This window comes from Canis aureus, chromosome 26 (genome assembly GCF_053574225.1).
Source record: "Canis aureus isolate CA01 chromosome 26, VMU_Caureus_v.1.0, whole genome shotgun sequence".
NCBI classification, from domain to species: domain Eukaryota; kingdom Metazoa; phylum Chordata; class Mammalia; order Carnivora; family Canidae; genus Canis; species Canis aureus.
In genome coordinates, this window is record NC_135636.1 from 42,710,173 (window position 1) to 42,731,207 (window position 21,035).

Sequence of the window (21,035 nt, forward strand, 5' to 3'; positions counted from 1 at the left end):
AACAGTGAACTTTGAGGTACACTTGGGGACACCCGGAGGGAGGGAAGGCAAAGACACAGAGCCTGCCAGCAATTCTGACCTCAGTCCTTTGCTGGTGTTCTGGAAGCACTGTCCTTGTGCCAGGTGACCTGATGACCTGTCAGGTAAAGGAAAGGCTTGACTGCTGGCTCAAGCAGAGCCCACAGCCCTTGCCAGGGTCACTTTGCAGCCTAGGAAAATGTTCTTTTGTGGAACGCCAGTAGAAAGGACATTGCACATTTTCATGAGAGCAAGGCTCTTCTTTGGTCAACCACCTCCCTGCTTTCCCAGTGGATGTGAACTTCATGTCTGTCAAAGCAAGAGGTTTCAAGAAGGTGGCCCACGCGTTGGCAGAAATGTGTGGTTTACCCTGAACTGTTTAAAAATGTTTTCGTGTTGAGACAACTGGGTAACCATCTGGAAAAAATAAAGCGAGTTCCATACCTCACTCTGTACACCAGGAACATTTCCAAAATTCCAAATGGATTAAGGACGAGTTAGATGTATAAAATGAATTTATATAAGAAGGCAGAAACGTTGGAGAATCATTCAACATCCAGAAGCCTTAAAGATAAATTTGATTATATAAAAAAAATGTTAATCCTTTGCATGGCAAAAACAAATTGAAAACTCAACCAAAAAAAAAAAAAAATCCAAAAAAACAAGAAATCTAAAGCAAATTCGAAAGACGAATGACCAAAACGACAAGTGACAATTTATATATATAAATATATTTTATAAAGGCATAATCTCCCTAACATATAAACAGCTCCTACAATAAGAGAAAAAGTAGAAAAATGGGCAAAGGATATGAACAGGCATCTCACAGAAAAGAAAACGTAAAAGGCATTTTAAACACATGAAAAGATAATCTCTACCAGTAAGTATGAAAGAATATAGAAATTCTTCCGTTTTCAGTATTTTAGGCTGGCAAACACGAAATGTTTTTGATGACACTGTCAGTGAGATTTTTTTTTTTTAAAGATTTCACTTATTAAAAAAAAAGATTTTACTTATTCATGAGAGACACACAGAGATAGGCAGAGACACAGGAAGAGGGAGAAGCAGGCTCCTCAGAGGGAGCCCGACCTGGGACTCGATCCCGGGACTCCAGGATCACGCCCTGGGCCAAAGGCAGATGCTCAACCGCTGAGACACCCAGGTGTCCCTGTCAGTGAAAATTGTGAAGAACAAACATTTTCAAGCATGGCTGGTGAGATTCCATGCTCGTGGAGGTCGGTGGGCAGTACCCATCTGAAATTAGAAACGTGTATGCCCCGGGACCTCGTAATTCCACCTCTAGGGATCCCGCCTCCCAATAGACACCCACAGGAGAGAAATGATAAAAGCACATAGTAAGTCTTCACATGTTGAAATAGCCCAAGATTGGAAGGCACCTAAGTGTCCATCAATAATGGGATTGGTTTGGTTCTAGTACATCCACACGCACACAGACGGATGGAATCCTATGAAATTGTAAAAATGGATTAGGAGTTCTTTATGAGTTGGTATGGAAATGTCACCGAGATACGAAAGCCAAGGTGCAGAGAAAAGCACATGATACGCTACCATCTGTGTGAGAAAGGCATTAACATTCCCTGGAAGGATAAACAAAAATTTGAGAACAGGGAATATCTGTCTTGGGTGAGAAGTAGACTTTCCATGTTTCAGGGTTTGGGTTTTTATATATATTTGGATATTGGGTGTTTACTTATTAAAAAAAAAAATTAACTAGGGACGCCTGGGTGGCTCAGCGGTTGAGTGTCTGCCTTCAGCTCATGGGATCCAGGATCGAGTCCCGCATCGGGCTCCCTGCAGGAAGCCTTCTTCTCAAAAAAAAAAAAAAAGAAAAGAAAAAAAAAAAAAAGGAAGCCTTCTTCTCCCTCTGTGTCTCTCATGAATAAATAAAGAACTCTTTAAAATATAATAATAAACAAAAAATGTTAACTAAAATCTGTTGCCAGCAATTAAAAATCAGTCCACAGAAAGAACTGGATGTCCAGCCCCTCTTCCAGAACTGGAGTATCTGGCACTTGTGGGCTCACGTTGTTGCCAGAAACAATGAGCAAAAGCCGGGTCACTTCAGAGGGGCCTGCTCTTCCAGGTTGCTCTTGTATCCAAGTTGTTTCACTAATATATTTTATCTCCTGGCCCCTGTGGGTATTTGCATTGGAGAGCCTTAGAACCAGAGGCCCTTAGACCATGGAGAATTTGCTCCAAGGATATGGGGTCTGTGAAGAAATGCAGCTGGGGGAAGCGACAGCTGCGCAGCCGCTGTAGTTCAAGCAACTGGCCTGGTGGCAAGCCTCTCTGTGCCCAGTTCCCAGCAACCTGGGGACGAGGGGGCACGATCTTACTATAGAAAATGTGTGCTTTCCACGGCCCTCCTTTTGGAAGTGACTGATGCCGAGCCAGACGAAGACCTAAGAAAACTAGAGAGCAATATCTGTCGTGAATATAGATGCAAAAGTTCTCAACCAAAATATTAGCAGACCGAACCCAGCGAGGTAGAAAACGGATTATACACCGTGACCAAGTGGGATCTCTCCCAGGAATGCAAGGTCGGTTTAACATCTGAAAATCAATCGATACGACACACTGTATTAATAAAGGTCAAAACCCACGCAGTCCTTTCCATGGATGCAGAGAAAAAGCATCTGCCAAAAATCGAACAGCCGTTCGTGATAAAAACTCTCCTTCTTGGGGCGTAAAGTGGAGTTCTCAGAGAGCAGGTTAGAGGCTGGGTAGACACCCCAAAGGTGTCTACTGCTAGGGTTACTGGCTCTCTGGGGATGATTTGTTGACCTAGGCAGCTGGAGGCATCAGGGCGTTTATCTCCCCATCTTTTTTTTTTCTTTTAAGATTTTATTTATTTATCATGAGAGAGAAGCAGAGACACAGGCAGAGGGAGAAGCAGGCTCCATGCAGGGAGCCTGACATGGGACCCGATTCTGGGACCCCAGGATCACACTCTGGGACGAAGGCAGGCACTTAAACTGCTGAGCCACCCAGGCTGCCCTATCTCCCCATCTTAAAGCAAAATCCCACTTAATCTTTTTTTTTTTTTCTTCTAAGAAGCTTTATTGTTTCCAGTTGGTCCACAGCTTGAATGAGGCCTGAAAAAACTGCTTAAAAAGCTGCGTGCTGGGGGCACCTGGCTGGCTCAGTAAAGCATGCAACTCCTGATCTCGGGTCGTGAGTTCAAGCCCCATGTGGGGTGTAGGAGTTACTCAAAAAAAAAAAAAAAAAAAAAAAAAAAAAAAAAAAAAAAAAACAACGCTGCCTAGTGGAGGCAGAGAGAGGCTGAGGCAAAACCTCTGATGCCAGGGGCTGGCGGAGGGGCCCTGGAAGGCGGCCGGGCTCTGGGCGGCTTCCAGATGTGCTCGGCCCACTTCGTCTTTTGGTCAAGAGCACAACCTCGTTGGCTTTGGAAAAGCTCAGAGCACTTCTGCCTGGGGGCAGCTTTCCCAGAATTCCCTCTGGGGCCTGCGGGCTGGCCGTGCCCTCCAAGGCCGCCAGGCTCCTACCGGGTCGCCAGCTGGACGCAGCTCGGGCTTGCGAGCGGCCGGGCGGTGACCATGGCTCCGAGGCCACCCCACCTCCGCGGCTGGGACTTGCAGCCGGGGTGTCCCGCCGGCGACACGCGGGCGTGGCCTGAGGAAGGCGTTGGGGGGCCCATCGGGGACACACAGAGCCAGGCCCGAGGCGGAGGAGAGGGAGCCGACCCGGCGGCGCCCGGAAAGCGAGGTGGGTGCCGCACCCGGGGACCGAGGGCTGTCCCTCTTGGCCCACGGTGTCCTCACCGCCCCCCACCGTGAACCCAGAAGCCCGGGTGTTTGCTTGCACGTGTCACACGGGTTTCTGCAGGGCCACCTGGCTGGCTTAGTGGGTGGGGCATCTGGTTGTTGGTCTCAGGGTCATGAGTTCGAGCCCCACTTTGGGTGTGGAAGTTACTTTAAAAAGGTGGGGGCGCCTGGCTGGCTCAGTGGGTGGAGTGTGTGACTCTTGATCTCAGGGTTGTGAGTTCGAGCCCCATATTGGGTGTAGGGATAATTTAAAAACAATTTTAAAAAGTTGGTTCCTACACACAGGTCACTTCTATGAGTGTAGAGATGAGGGTTCTCAGGCTGTGCAGCTGGTGTTTGTTGAACGCAGAGAAAGCGAATAAATGGTGTTACACGGGAAGCCGCAGGCAGCAAGCGTGTAACTCCGGGGACGGCCCGGGCTGTAGGCCCCGTTCACATGTGTGTCTTTAAAACAGGGCTTCTCGGGCTGGGCCGCACAGGGGAGTCAGCTGGGCCAGCTCGGGACCACGCACATCAGAAGCCCTGGGGTGGGGGGGGGGCGCCTCCTGGAGCCCCCCAGGAGCTTTCAATCTGCATTGGAGCTTTGGGGGAAGAGCAGTCAGGAGATCTGCAGCGACTGACTACCTGCCTTGCAGCAACCACACCTTTGGTTTTACATTCTGCAAGAGAGCTTTCGATGGAAAGGCACAGGGGGCTCCACGTCCACCTCCCACCTTCCTGAGTGTGGTTGTGGCATTGGGTTTGAGTTGGTTTCTGGTTTGTGTTGAACTGAGTTCATCCCAGATGCAGAGATGGGTGCTGACTGATCTGAGCCAATCAGGGTCATGCTGGCTCCCAGGGACTCGAGGAGACAGCTCTGACCGAGGCCCACCAGCCACAGAGATAAGCTCTGGAAAGGTCCATTTGGCTCCAAGGTCAGGCCTCCTGCTCGATAGTGAGGGAAGCACCCTACAGACACCAGGGTGCCTGCCTAGGACGACGGTGGCCATGTGGGGGGCAGGAGGGAAGGAGAGAGGACCTGAGCTTCTGCCCATACCACTGAGCATAGTCGTTACCTGGGCTCTTCAGTGCCCCTCGGCATGCTTTAGGCAACATAAGTCACCCCAAGACATGAGGCTCCCCCGATTCTTTGTCTTGCCTGGGCCAAGGAAGAAGTCTCATTTTGGTACTGGTGTGCCTTGAATCCCTCTGATTTTCCTTCTTAACAAACAGAGCCAGAGCCCTCAGCGAGCAGTAACAGGTGGCAAAGTTTTAGTCTAATGTTTTGTATTTTTATGGACGTCTTCATTAGTGGCAAATCCTGGTTATCCTTTCTTGCAGAGACCAAGTTTTCCTTTTTATTTTTTTTAAAGATTTTATTTATTCATGAGAGACACACACACACACAGAGGCAGAGACACAGGCAGAGGGAGAAGCAGGCCCCATGCAGGGAGCCCGACGTAGAACTCGATCCCGGGTCTCCAGGATCACGCCCTAGGCCAAAAGCAAGTGCTAAACCGCTGAGCCACCCAGGCATCCCCCAAGTTTTCCTTTTAAAAAGGAAAGGGCAGTTGTTCTGCAGATGACCAGGATGACAGTGTGAATGAGTAGTGAGGGAGATGCTGCGCCAGGGAAAGCATGATGTACTGGTTTATAGACGAGGCTCATGTGTCTGCATTCATAGCAGAGAAAGCCTTTATGAGGCTAGTTTTTAGCCAAGATCAAGGCTCTGTGGTGCAGTGGGAATGCTAGTGTCTGTGGACTCAGATGTCCTGGGTCCAAGTCAGCTGGGATGTGGGGACAAGATAGCTTCTCAAACCTGGAGCTGATATTCCCTTCACAGGATTTTTGGTTTTGGTTACAGGTGGGTGGGTACTGGGGCACTAGGGCAGGACTATTTGGGGATTCAAATTATCTTGGAATTTAGTACCCTACAACTAGTCCCAGGAACACTTCAGGGATGTCTGGAAAGTACTTGAGTCAAGACTGGCAATTTACTGAGCTCCTAGGAAAGGTGTGGTCATGCCCCTGGCCTGAAGGAGGAGGGGTCCTCGGAGGACAGGGCTCTGTGTTTGAGCCTCTCTTGGATCCCTCTTCCCGGGAAACCCCATTTAGCTAGTCCTGCCGGCAGAGGCAGCCGCCAGCAAGTCATGCAGGGCCAGGACCATTGATCCCTAGGCTCTCTGGTATGGTGGCCTCACATGCACCGTCCGTACAGTGGAACGGTCACACTCTGGTCTAGTCCAAGTCCCAGCCACCACGGAGCTTACGACTACATTGGGAAAGCCCTTTTGTTTTTACTCTAGCTTTATCAGTTTCCAAAAGGTGAACAGTTGGCTTCCTAGGATATCCATTTTGCCTCTATAATGAGACCTTAATAAATGTCCAGCAAGACTCTTGCAAAAGCCCGCTGAGGTTCAAATGGCATCACACCTCTAAGGCCTGATGGTGAGCGGGACAGGCGGTGGCGCTTGGTCTGCATCACCGATGCAAGAACACTGTATCCTGAAAAACACACAGCAGCAACAACTCACTTCAATAGCTGTAGTGAAGATTCTGCCCTTGATTGCCTTCATAGATCATCTGCCCTGGAAGGGACTATGGGCCTTCCAGACCTTCCTTCCTCCGTCCTCTTATTTGGAGCACTTTGAAATCAGGACTGGATGATTTCCAGCACATGCAACTTTCATCTTATATGCTGATTTTTTGGAACACAACTCCCACCTAATTTGCAATTCCACTCAGATTCAAGTCCTAGTGAATGTTTAAAGTTATTTGGAGTATGGAGTATGTTGATGGGAAGTAGCAGGATGCAAATGGGGACCCCCCCCTTTGGTGCAAGTTTGGATCGGTTTTAAGCTAACCTAGTAGTGATTGACAGAAAATGAGGGATCCTCTAAGTGGATACACCACCAAGAGTTTATCAAGCTTTTTTCTACAGCACCTCGTGGTGGCCAATTGACCACTGGTATGTTGGAATGCCATTTCAGAACGGTGCAAGCAACCTCTTCCCTTTATTTAGTCTTCTGGGGGCTCAACACTTCGGTGAAACATGTTTGCAGTTGGTGCCAACCCAGTGAGCAACAGGGTAGGTTAGAAATAAGGATCACAATGGATAGAAAAGACCATTGCCTGAGGAAGGGGCAAAAGGCTGACCTGATGCTGAGTATTTAATATATTCTACTTGATTTCATTAGTATTTTCCATCATGCAAATTAAGTGATTCTCAAGCTTTCGTGGCATAGAATCCCTTAGGATTTTGGGGGTCTCCATCTTGAGGGTTTGATACTGGCAGTCTGGGGTTGAGGTAGCAGTGCTCACTTGACAAAAGCAAGTTTAATGGCTTCCAGTGGTGGTTCACTTGGGGCATCCCCCAATCTCTGAAAGATCATTTTCAAATCTGGCGCTTGTTTTGTTCTCTTCTGAAAAAAGTATCCGTCTTTACAAATGGGCAGGCGTTGGGATTGGATACACAACTACGGGGCAATCAAAGGGGTAGATCCTTTTCTGCTTACACCTTGAGAGGACAAAGAGCTGTTTGATGGAGACCAACGATGGGAGAAGTGCCTCAATGTGCTGAAAAGGGAGAGAAATCAGGCTGCTAGTCAGGCTGACTCTGAAACTCAGGGCCACAAGAAAATCAGGACATAAAGTTCCCTGGGAAGAAAATTTACAGAATTGTTCAGTCTACAGTTACATTCCCTAATTAGAAGGTGGCAGATTGCCACGGCTTTTATTTCCAGATTTTTCCAAAAGCAAACAGTAGCAACAACATTCTTTTAAAATGGCTTTTATTGAAACACTTTTAGGGCTTCTGCAACATCATTAGTTGGGGATCTTCTTTATTTCCAATTCTTAGGTGGCTATTCTTTTTTGAATGTCAGGAATGCCCGTTCCCACCACCTTAGTGAGGAAGCATGTTCGTCTGTCTCTGCTCAAGTGTCCAACCAGGAACTTATTCCCTCCCCTATTCTATGCGTCTCTTTAGAACTTCACGTAGGCCTCACAAACCCAGGCTTCGTTCTTCCCTGTTCATTTGTTAGGCAGACTATTTGAAACCAGGGGTGGAGAGGGCTTCAAGTCAGCTGCTATTACTATCTTTTAAGAGACCAGCTTTCTCAGTGCCAGTTCTTCTGATTTGATAATCTGTGGCATCTTAGTTGTGGACACCCTGTCTTAAATATCATTAGCTTGTTGTCTATAGAATTTATAATCTCTTGTAGAACAGACTTCAAATAACTCCATGCTAGCCCCCGACTGCCTTAAAGGTTCTGGGCTATTGTACTTTCTCCTGTAGTTTTTGAGAAGCAGGACATTAACATTTTAGAAGGAGGTTGGTCAACTTTCTTTGGTCTTGTTAATGTTGTTATAGCTGTCTTTTGGAAGGAGTCTTAGAAATTATGGAAGCCAGCCACTTAAGAACTCTTTATTTAAAACAATGTCCCCGAGAAGTGCTTGCTAGGCTTCTGCTCTCTGCATGGATTGGAGGTGTCCATGGGTTTTGTAACTAAGAAAAATTGGGGCTTAATACTGCCTCCTCGTACCCTTCCAATCTTTAGTCTGAGCTGCTCTTGGGAACCCAGTAGTAAATATTCTAGCTCCTTCCATCTTAACAGCCCTTTAAAGTGTGTGATCTCCAAAGCCTTTTTAATGGCAAGATGGTCAAGAGAATTACAACAAAAGCAGAGAGTAGTTGCCTGTTTAGTACAACTGTGCCCGTTATAAGGTGAAAACTAACATTTACTTCCTTTAGAAGAAAGAACGCCAGGGCATTAATATTCTGCTTGCAAATTAATGCCAATTTGTTTACATCCTTTTATCATTGACACATTTACATATATAAGCAGGCTCCACTCCTTAACAAAAGGGGAACTGAAAAACTCAAGGATGTTTATTTTTGCAGTTAAAAAGGAAAAAGACAAAACAAAACCAAAAGAATTTGTAACAGGTGCCTTGAGAGAAAGCATTCTTAATGCCAATGGCACATCTTGCTTGTCTTCTCTGTAAGTTTCCTTGGTGGCCGTGGCTTCCGCCTCTGCTGAAAGTGAGCCATGGCATCTGCTGGCACAAGACCTAATGGACACATAAGACTGTAATGTGTAATAAAGCAAATATTTACATTAAGCACAATACAGCAATTTATTTAGATGCTTAAAATGAATACAAAGGGAAATAAAGATCACAAAATTATACATACTACAACAGTGTGTCATATATTAGATGGTATAAATGAATACACCGGGTGGTGTTTAACTAAAGATAAAACTAAATATTCAAAATGCAGCACTCATTGTTTTGCTGCTTCAACACAACACACTTTCATACAGGTCTAAAAGGTGTCAAAATTAGTAGCTGCAAAGTCAATTCTTGCATGTGATTTTTAGCTTAAAAGATTTCAGAAAACAGATCTGAAATACCAGTTTTTGTTTCTGTCAGCTGTAATGTCAAGGATATTCAGAACAAGAAAAATTCTATGATACAAGAGAGTCCAGATATATATCTTATGTGGCTGGCCTCTGTTGCAAGATTGTACAAGGTTATGTGCAAAAACTAAGTCTGTCCAAAAGTCCATACTAGCGCAGTTTCAAGCTTTTGCTAGGTAAACTAGATATAGCGTTTATTACACAGCAAGGGCAACACTAAAAAAAGAAACAAATCTAGGATGGGTACACAATAACAATATCATAGGCATCACTTGAATAGGTCTAAAAGACTGTACAAATATACATTTCAACTATTCAGAATGAATACATGAAAAAAAATTGATTTTCCCCAAAGTCTACTATACACATTGGACTGGTAGCTTGTATGTTGGCCCTATACTACCATGTGAATCAGGATAACGCCTCCCAAGAACATCCCACCAAACATTTTACAGAGGGAAAGAAATGTTGAGAAGGCAGATAAAATAAACCTTTGCTTTTCCTCATGTGCGTTCGTGAGCCACCAGCTTATTGGTTTTTCACATTTATTTACTCTGTCTGTCACAGCAAGTTCTGAAGTGAGATCAGCCAATCATGTGTCATAGACTCAGAAATAACCACTGGGGTTAGCAGCGGCCACACCTCCCCACAGCCCGATGACGCAGTGCTCAAGAGGCAGTACCAGTTAGAACAGAGCTTTGCAGTCCCGCCGCAGGGGGCGCCGAGTCCCAGGCGGCAGTGCGCAGCGCGTCCCCAAGGCCAGAGGAGCTGGCACTTACGCCTGCTGGCTGCTCAGTTTCACTCCGGTCAGGCTGCCATGCATGGGCTCAGCGACCCCGTCAGTCATGCTGTCAAACTGCTCCCCGTCCTCACTGTCCATTGTGCTACTCTGCCACTCAATCTGTGGGTTGGATAAGCGCTCATCACTTTCAGATGCGTTCTTCCACTGTGACTGGTCCTTGGACCAAAACCCTTCAACTTTTCCATAGGAACTATTCTTCCATTTCAACTGCTCTCTGTCACCTTGCATGGTAGCCTTTTTTTTGGCAGCTGGCTTACTGCTTCTTGCATCTTCACTCTGGGAAGACTCATCAGACCAGGTTCCTGCTTTCATTTCACATGTATTGTCCTCAAAGTCTGACACCTGTTGGGAACCAGGGCCACTCTCGGATGGAGAAGCACCATCTTTCCACTCAACAACATCGTCTTGGTCAACCTCACTGTCAGAAGCATCGTGCATTAGTTTGGCTGGTTCCTCAGTCAAATGAATAGTTTCATATTTTGAACCATCCTCCTCTTTTTGGTCTAGCTTCTCCTCAGATTCTAAAGCATCCTCAGAAATGACCTTCGGTAGGTGTTCCTCTGGGTTATCATTAGGGATTTTAGGCTCAACTTCAAACACAGGGTCAAAAGGGCTACCACTTCCATTGGATTCTTCTTCCAAATTTTCAAAACTGTCTGAGGAGCTGTCCTCTTCCTTCCCAAGGCTGAGCTTTTTGTCGGCAGTTTTACTAGCATTGACTCTGGAATCCTTCTCGTCATGATTCTCAAACAGCCACTCAGCATCAAAATCCATCTCGTGCTTAACTTTATTGAGTTCTTTCATGTTGAAGCCCAGTAACACACCAGGCTTATACTTTTCACAGTCTCGGACACACTTCTTCCTCTTGTTACTAAAATGGGAAGCAATATCACTCTTCCACAACCACAAACTGGCAGCTAGCTTCTCAATTTCTCTCCTGGTGGGATAGGGCTGTTTGTTGAAATACTTTGTTAGGAAGCTTTTCCTGGCTTCATAGGAATCATCTTCATGACCCTTGGGGTCTAAAGCTAAAACAACAGGCTCCTCAGGCTTCTCTTCAAAGAAGCTGGGTGAATCGCTATCATCGTCTAACTTTCGCTTTTTCAGCAAGGGAAATTCCACTTGCTCATAAGTGCGCTTGACAGGTGCCAGGCCCGGTGACTGATTAAGCCGAGAGGGTGCATTTGTCTTATCCTGGCCATTCTGGGTCTTTCCAACACCTCTGCAGTGAACTAGATGCAGAGTGATAGTCGAGGCGGTCATGTTGCTGGTGTATACACCAAGGCAATGGATGCATTTGTAGGTGAGCTTTTTTTCCACGGGATGAACCGTCTGAATAACTTGGTGCCTCTCTCGTAGGTGATGTGCAAGTGCATCAGATATGGGTCCTTTTAGGATTGAAAAGCAAAGAGGGCAAAGGGTTTTCCCAACATCTTTCTTATAGGGCACTGCAGCTTGAGGTGAACTTTTAACAGGGATATCTGCCTTTTCCTGAACTTTTGGCTGTGGCTTTGGAGGGACCGGAGGGTTATTTTGGGCATGGTAAGCAACAGATTCAGCTGGGGCATCCCTTAGGTTGTATGTTGTTACAAGGAGATGGATATTAGTGTGACTACCCTGCTGCAATGTCAAATCAAAACTCAAAGTAGAATCTGTTTTAGGTCCCATCTCTTCATCAATGTGAACCATCCGCATGTGTGCCGCCATCTTTTCCACATCATTGAAAGTTGAGCGGCAGTATGGACAAGACAGACCATGAATTAACATATGGTTGAGCAGGGTATCTGTGGGCAAATAACGATTACAGTAGAGGCATTTGCTAGTAAAATTGTGTATTTTCATAATGTAGTTGGCTACTGCTGGGACTTTCTCAGCTTTATGTTCTTTTTCGAAGTGCACACTATACACATTTTCAGGAAAAAGCTCATTACAGATTGTACATATTTTCCACTTTTGAGTTGAGGAAGTATTGGCTGGGGGAGGGCCCGTGGCAGCTGCAGTAGGTTTGGAACTGGACTGACCTAATACTCTGGATGCCTGTGACTGGGAGAGGGAGGGAGACTTTAACTGGCCTGATGAGAGAGAAGAGGCATTAGCAGACTGCAGGGAGTATCTTGCTGGTGCCTGGGACCTTTGCTCTGACCCAAGCCCGTAAGATCTTCCATTTCCACTTGGAAGTAACTGCTTCACAGATTGAGACTGCTGAGGGATGGAAACTGGTGCGTTGCCACCTAGCCCCAGTCTCATTGACTGACCAACGCCATAGCCCTGGCCTACAGATTTGACTCCATAGTTATTCTGCTGTAGGTGAACATTGGACATCATGTTGACTCCTGTAGAATTTAAGTTAGGCTTTGGTATTGAGAGTCGATTTACCATCTGCTGTGATGGCAAAGACCGGACATTTCCAGAAGCAAGGGAACCAATTCTTGATTGGAGTCCCATGCCCTTCTTATCTTGAGGTTTGGGAGCAATTAGCATCAAGGGTTTGGATCGGGGAACCACCACATTTGTGTGCCCAATCATGGCAGTGACCTGATAGCCTATGCGTTCATGGTCTTCGATGACATGTTGTACCAAAGCTTCATAGGACTTTGGCATGAAAAGGCATCTCTTGCAGTGAATACTACTCTCTTCCCGGGCATTTGAACCTAAAGGGACTGCACCGTTGAGCGACTTCTCACCTGCCTTTGCTATGTAAGGCGCTGCCACGTGCTGAAAATGTTCCCTGTAAATGTGCTTCCTAACGATTTCATAAAGAGGATCTCGGTAAGTGCACTTCTTACAGTAATAAACAGCTTGTTCTACACTGTCAGCCTGCTTAGGTTTAAGGCCATCATTTTTGCTTTTATCTTTGAAAGTGCTGAGGCTGCTACTTGGTGCGCTGGCGTTTGGAGCGTGAAATATTTTAATGTGTGTTTCCAAAGTCTTTTTGTCTGCATTGAAGGTACAGTAGGGGCAATTAAGGAGAATCCTATTTTCAAAGTCTTCACTATGGACATTCCGGAAATGACTTTTGTAGGCAGAGAAGAATTTTGAAGAAAATGGACAAGCACTGCAGCAAAAAGGTTTCGTCCGGTAGTCCTAAAGAAAGGACAAAAACTGTCATTAGAATGCCATTTAAGATAGGTAGTAACAGGTTCTAGATTTTATTCCCCAGATGTTCTCTATTTCTAATAGAGATAGAATGCTATTTTTAGAACCTGGAATGCATTGATCTAATTTTTTTCCTTTTGTAAAATTAATTTATAAAAATATAAACCCAAATGAGAAAGCTGTTTCGGTTCCAGAGTAAAAACAAAAAACTCAACTCTAAGTTTCCCCTCAGTGTTTAGAAAAGATCAAGGTCACGTTTGCTGATTGGTTTTAGAGAAGCCAAAGATAAATGGTTTCAAAGATAAACATTTTACAGTTAGAAACAACAAGAATAAACACTGTGAAATCAATCTCACTCCATGAATCAGTAAGTTGCTAAAGGTTTCATATTTACTATTCAGTAAAACTCAGGGCCCAGAGAGCTGTAGTGCAATTAGGCAGTAAGGTACCAAGATGCACCTTTTATCCTTTCCATCATGCAAAATCTTCAAAAATCTCAAAACACTTTTTCCCTCTGATCGAAGTACAGTGTAGTATTTAGATTTCATTACTAATCAAAAAGCTACCGATTTGAAAAGTCGGCTTTCTTTTATAAGCCATGCTCTCTCTTCTCAAGTAAGAGCAGCTTCAAAAGAACTAATGAAGTGATAGCTGCTTTGATTCAAATTAAGAAGTTATATAAAAATTTCCTATAGACTATAAGGAGTACGTGGTGTTAAAAAGCCAATAAAGTATTGCAGAATATACTGATATCAAAGAGTAACTTCCAAAATTATGCTCATTAGTACTTGTGCAGTTTGTCCTTTGAAGACTGGTGAAACACAAGCTGGGCAAGAGATTATCTTTCCTTCCTAGAAACCCACTTTGCTTCAGATAACTGGCTTGACACAAAATAAAATACTCCACGTCTCCTTAAAGCTCAATCCTTATTTAGTGTTAGAATGTGAAACTTTGGGATTCATAAAACCGAATTAAGTGACACATCCCACTGGAAAGCCTTTACATTTGAAGACTTCTTGTTAATGTAATTTTTTCTGGGGTACAGACAAGAAAAAAACCATATAACTATACTCAATTTTTTTTTTTTTAAGATTTTATTATTTATTCATGAGAGACACACAGAGAGGCAGAGACACAGGCAGAGGGAGAAGCAGGCTCCATGTAGGGAGCCTGACGTAGGACTCCATCCCAGGTCTTCAGGATCACAACCTGGGCCGAAAGTGGTGCCAAACTGCTGAGCCACCAGGGCTGCCCTATACTCTCAAATGTCTGAGGCAGAGTTTAAAAGTTTAAAATCCCTGCCTGAGTATATTCCAATAAACATATCAATAACTATAGAACTACAACCACTACAGAACTAGGTAATGGTAAAGTCTGCAGTGACAATCATTTCTCCCTGTGGAACAAGAAATCCCACCTGTACCACCTTTTTTCTGTCACATCTTCACCTGCTGACACTTGCTATCACTGGTGCCTTGGACTACCTAACAGTGTTTTTAATCCCAAATTGTAAAGTCACACCTCTATCAGACAAAGGTACCCATCCCCTTCCCTATGTGCTGGCTTAGCAACCCCAGAGAGGTTGGATGACACCAACACAGAAAAAAACACCCTCTCCAGAAATAACACAAACTGTGACAGACACAAAAAAATGATGGATGGCTTGGATGAACAGAATGTTGGAGGGGACATTAAAGAAATAGAAGAGCCAAAGTACTGCTGACATAGTGTTGATATACAGTAGGACCTTAGAACGTTTAAGTAACAAAATTTCCTGTTTGTTTTAGACTTAAAGTTCTGGTCCAACGACAAAAAAAGACAAATTCTTCCCAGTTTTCCCTGCCACTTAGGAAAATATGAAATAATTTTGACATTTTCCATACTAGGTTGCTGCCCACAAATCAATGCATCACTATGTAAGGCTTAGAGCCAAAAAATGCAGTGCACCAAGGATGTTGCCATTTGGGGAAGTCCTTGGTGCTACTTACCTGATTTTTTGTAAGTGAAGGGTCCCATAGTCCTACATCCTCCCATGTAGTGTTTTTCAAATAAAAGTCATTAGGTTCAAACTGTTTAAAATCCTAGAAAACAGTGAAAGAAGTTTACAAAAACACAGTGATATCAACTCTAGCCCAATCAATCTTACTTATAAATCTCATCTCTCAGCTATAGCTGGGGAGACAGAAAAACCAACCCCAGCAAGAACTAAACTAGGATGATAAGGCTCTTAGGAAATACAAAAAGGCATATGGAAGTCGCATTCGACATTTTCTAACAACCAAACATTCCCCTAATGGTCAGCCAGGTTTCTAAGGAAACCACTGGAAGTTCTAATTAAGTAAAAAAAAATTCAGCCACATATTAATACCAAAGCTCCTTTCATTAGAGTGTTGTAACTCATCAGTTGTAGTATTAGAATGGAGTATAAGCTAGCAACATTGGCTCAGAGCAGCATGGATGTGATGATATTCTGTTTCTCAGGGGAAAAGGGGGTAGAAATGGACGGGGAAGAAAACTTGGGATTTCTGAGCCCACAAAAGGAAGAAAGAAAGCTATTCGAAGAGAGTTCAGTAGTATTATGTTAAATTTATACTTATGTAAAAATTTTATGGTCCGTTTTTCTCCAGGCCAGGAAGATACAAAGTCTTAGGAGAAAATTCCCCTTGGCTTCTAAAAGGTTCACAGTTCAGTGTGGGAAAATCAAGTATTTATAAATTCCAGAGGGTGTAATGGGAGAAACACATCAAATGCAGGATAGAAAAGATACCTTATCATTTGCATTATTTATTCTTGTGCAGATTACTCCACTGAGTGCGAAGTGGAAGTGGATGGACTGTTTCACTGGGTAGATCCACCTGAATTTGAGGGGCTGGACTTCCACACTGGGGACAACAAAACTAGAGAAGCCCACTTTTGAGAAGCTTCAGTCTTCACGATATACCCACCCCCACCCCCCAGTATTATTCATGGGAATCAGGAACAGAAAACCTGTTACATGAAGGAAATTGCTTTTTAACTTTCAATTCCATCCAAACATTTCATGAATGCCTATTATGTACCCAGCACTGTACAAGGTGCTGGTTATACATGGATGGACAAGTATGGTTATGGTCCCTGGCCAGTTGTAACTTAAAGGCTAGTGGGGAAAACAGCTTTAAATATTTCAACCGGAGGCTTTGACCAACTAAACCACAAGACCTGGAGCAATGCGATCTGGAAAAGGAGGAGACTAGTACATTGGCTATCCCACAGGGCTATTAAAAAGCTCATAGAAAAAAAAGTTAGAAAAACAGTTTGCAAAAGTCCAAACTGTTACACAAGGGGAAGATAATATGTATGATGGGTTAAAAGGGCCAACAAAATGCTCAAATCCTAAGGAAAGAGACAACAAGCACCCAAACTACCATGCCTCAACAATCAGAAGGTGAACCAGAACACTCAGGCACATCAGAATGAGAACAGGCTCTGGACTCTTGCAGACAGACCCTGCCATAAGCTCAGCTGTGAGGTGGACCTCTGTCTTTACCAGTTCTTCATTATAAATGGGAGATAAGAATTCCTATATCTCCCCTCAGGGGTTGTTCTAAAGATCTGAATTTAGAAACAATTTTAAAGCACCTAGTTACATCCTCACCAGTGGAACTGCTTTTGCTTCATGATGCAAAGATGAAAAAGCCCATTTTAGGGAGAAGGAAACAAGTTAAAGCCAACTGAGAAAGCTCTGGTGAAGCTAATGCTGCAGTTACAATTCAGAATCACAACTAAGAATTAACCATCCCGACTGCTGACACAAAGTAATGGATCAGAAGCTGAGTCATGTTAAAATTAAAAAATGGCATGCTACTTACTTCTATGTGTTCTTTACAGTATTCCAACCCAATGTCACTAAGTATTTTTTTCACAGTTTTCCGGGCTTTTCTTAAACTGCCAAGATTGTTGACAGGAAGTTGGAACATAGTTTCTATTGGAAAAAAAAATTTAAGTCAAGTCAAAACACGTACAACTTGTAATATTTCCTAGTTCCACTGATGGTAGGACCACAAACCTTGGCCCGCTGACAAAGAAGGTGAGTAGATATCCTTATCTAATATGTTCTGATTACTTAAAGCAGGCAGGCAAAGTAAGTGCTCTCTGATCTTTTCTATTTTTAACAGGACATTTTATGTTATAGATCAACTATGAGTCTAATCTGGCACATTTCTAATTAGAATTTAAGTTCATCATCAAACTTTTTTTTTTTTTTTAAGTTGAGAATTAGGTTAAAAATACCAACCGATTATCTTAAAAATCAAGTGTGAGTGCTTTTCTCCTTGTGATGTTGAGCCTCTGAAAACAGAAAAATTTTCACCGTTTCAGCATCATTACCATATAATTTTGAGTGCCAGGGAAAAGAAGTTTTTGTTTTCTGGGAACTGTCCTGCACATTGCTATAACATTCTTAAATATCTTTCAATGCTTCCAAATACTATCCAAACTAAAGACACTAATGGTCTCAATGGTTGTGCAGCTCACCCCCCAGCCAGCACCACACCTGGACAAAGGTACTCAGCATCAGGGCAGATGATAACTGTGTTATAGACTTTAGGGGATCCTCTTGAAAAATGAAAAGCTTATATGTATGTGTGAAGGGACTGAAAAATTATTTAAATGACCTAATACATTAAAGCAGAAATTTAGATCCACTTCCCCAAGTTCCTTAAAAAACAAAAGTTAAAATAAAATTAGTTATTTGTATGGCTTCCATGTGACCATAAATGTTTCCTATAAAATATGGTAAGAATTTATCATCAATGTAATAATCCAAATAATTTTGTAGGATATAAAATAGTTCCAAAAACCAAAACCAGAGGCAAACCCAAAAGCCAAAGCAACAGGAATTAAAGTTTAATACATGCAAATCTGGTGTTCTAATTAATAAAGGCTGTTACTCTATAACACCACTACCATTTGTAAGTACAACCATAATCAACTAATCCAAATGTAATACAGTATCATGTTACCTCATTTATTATTCTAATCCAAAAATCAATATTAACTATGAAAAATGGAAAAGAGTGAAGCCTACCCAAACAAACAACTCCTACAAATTCTGAATTTGGGTATGTCATCAGAACTTAGAAGTTTCAAAATACTCTACATGAATTACAAAGTATAACTGAAGCCAAAAAAGAAACACATTTCACTAAAAAACATTGATCAGCTTTCCCATCCTCAGCAGCTAAGAAGCACGACTGTGTGTCCTCCACACACTCTGCCATCCAGCAATCTGCATATTACTTAATAGTGGACTCAGAAGTCACTTTGGTTACAAATTAATATGCAATTCAAAGCTAAATCCATTATTTCTTGTGGAAATTCTATTGCTAAATTGTTTTAAACCATCTTTTTGAAAATTTTTAATCAATTGCTTAATAAAACTATTCCCATAACCAGGTCATTTAGAGAGAACCACCTGATATCAATGTTTCAGAAATACAGAAAATGTTACAGGCTAATTCTGAGACCAGGCATCAAAACAGATGCCCACAAACGCCCAAATCTGAGAAGAGACATCTTGTTTCTCCATTCATTTCATAAACTCTCTGTGGGCCCAAGTCCAGCATTTCTTTTGGAACTTCCCAAGTCTGTCCTTCGCTTCTGAGGAGAGATGAGCCCAGAAGGCAGCCATTACTCGTTTTCCCCGCCTCCTGGGTATAAGCAGCTCAACATCTCAGCAAAAACAAATACACAATGATTTGGAAATGTCACCACCACTGAAGCTACCAGTCTATACAGAAAACACTCGGGGAGTTAAACTGCAGCTGAGGATAAAGGAAAACGCATTCTCCTAACGAACAATACACATCACGCATTGTTAAGTGCCCACCACTCATGGCTAACCAAGCTGTTTTAAGACCTCCAGCTGAAGCACCTCACTGCATGGTAGGTACCCAATTTATACACCTGCAGTTCTGAAAAAGTAAATATGCTCATAAAGGAGCTCAGTTACAAGAAACTTGTAATTTATAAAACGTGGTATTTCAGCCATAGGGTAAATCTCAAGTTTACTTAGGCTGAATTAGACAGATATATAAATAGTGAATAGCAAAAAATGCTGTACAAAAAAAAAATTTTTTTTTTTTTTTTTTGTGATTGGCAATAGGAGGAACCTAAGTTAAAGTTTATACTGAAAGATGTAGAATACTCTGAGTTATGATTACTGGTATTGGAAATGAATTTGGGGAATTCTATCTGCCCTCCTCCCCAGATGGAGGTATCCTCTATGTATTGCTTATGGAGGTCACTTAAGATTTTGTCCATCTGGAGCTAGAATAACACATTCATTCATATATGTTAGCATCATCAAAAGCATTTACAAAGACTCTTGTTTTTTTAAGTAAAGCATTCTTTACAAAACAGGCACACAGTGTAAGAATATAAGCAAAGAAGGCTCCCTCCCACTCCTACCCTCCAGCCATGGAGCTCCCCTTCTAAAAGGGGCCACTGTGACAATGTCAAGCTTTTTTAGGTCTGCAACAAGCCAAAGATTCCTTGAAAGAACATCTCCAAAAGATTCTGTGAATGTTAGGATTATCATGAATAACAAGATTAAAGAACTCAAGGACCTTCTGTTGTTTATTGTTGCTGTTAAGAAACAACTCCGTATCAATAGGTGGCTTCAGGGTTCATCAATGTTATCTATTTGATTTATACTTAAAAACTTTTACAAGAATTACTCCTGGCCTCCTCTGCACCCCTCAAAAATCTTTTGAATGAGAAACCTACACAAGGGGCCCAAACTCTAAGTGACTAACTGTGGTAAAGGAACAGAGTAAATAGGAAATCAACCGTCTAGGATGGATTTAGGGCTGTTTCCTTTTGAAGAGAATGAGTTAAAAACAAAATATTTACAATAATTACTCTTAGGGAGGAAGATGATGCCTCAACAAGAACATCAAAAATTGCCTAGAGATGGGCTTACTTTCTCTCCAGATTTGTCCCCAGGTGACTAGTCCTTTTTCTGAGCCTCCTTGGCTATCAGGATGGCCATTTTCACTAGGTCAGCACCCTTATCCCAATATCCCAAGGAGAGCTCCCTTCAGTCAAACCATAGACCTTTCAGCTCATGGCAAAATAAGGGGGAGAATACCCAATTTAATGGGATGGAACGACTGTTCACCTATTCAGTCATTTTTGGAGAACCTATACTTTGTCAGTGTGCTGATGAATAGGACACAGTTCTTTCCTCCAACAGTCCATCGTGTCTAAGGGACAGGACCCAGAGCACACTGGAATAAAGATGGATGTTTTTTGCCTGCCAAACTGCCTCTTGGAGCCATCATTGGTGCAAACGATGTGTTATTAGGAGGTCTTTCTTCCACTAGAGCAGAGGAGGTGAGACTCAGGCCCACCAATTAGAGTATTCCACCCATACAGACACTGGATGTATACCCCAAAGAAGGCTGAGGGCGACGCTGAAGAGGACTCAGGACCTGACCACTTTTGCTTAAGCTTTGGTTCATGTTCTTTGCAACCAAAAATCTTAAGTAGACCCACCGGGCAGTGGGACACAGAAGAGGAAGAACAAGAGAAAAGATGGGGGGCTTTAAACCAAGTAATTACACTTGTGAATTAGGTCTAGTAGGAATAGTACCAGTTTGCTAGGAAAACATAGTTATTCTGAAAGATGCTTGGTTTCATTAATCAGAAACAAAAATGGGCACATAGTTTGAAGAGAGTCAAACGCAGTTTTTTTTTTTTTGTTGAAATACCGTTTTTTTTTTTGTTGTTGTTGTTAAGAGAAGGGGGGGGGGGCAGAGACAAGGAGACAGGTGTGGGAGGAGGGGCAGAGGAAGAGAATCCCAAGCAGGCTTGTGCACTGTGCAGAGCCTGCTCAAGGTTCTCAACCTCACTCTGCCCCTCCCCCACTCC

The 21,035-nt window shown here is 43.2% G+C and overlaps 1 protein-coding gene across 5 annotated transcripts in view; it reads right to left on the minus strand.

The window, feature by feature from the left end:
* Positions 1-8,917: 8,917 nt before the first annotated feature.
* Positions 8,918-21,035, minus strand: part of ADNP (activity dependent neuroprotector homeobox) — a 32,803-nt gene continuing 20,685 nt past the window's right edge. For 3 of the 5 annotated variants that reach the window (XM_077873579.1, XM_077873578.1, XM_077873580.1), the window contains exons 2-4: positions 16,973-17,085; positions 15,113-15,205; positions 8,918-13,112 (exon numbers count right to left, since the gene is read on the minus strand). In XM_077873579.1, coding sequence (XP_077729705.1) covers positions 10,002-13,112; positions 15,113-15,205; positions 16,973-17,080 — 3,312 coding nt within the window. In that variant the 5' untranslated portion in view covers positions 17,081-17,085 and the 3' untranslated portion in view covers positions 8,918-10,001. Of the gene's footprint in view, positions 13,113-15,112; positions 15,206-16,972; positions 17,086-17,397; positions 17,417-21,035 lie in introns of those variants that run through there. The other 2 variants (XM_077873577.1, XM_077873581.1) reach the window with 2 other exon arrangements.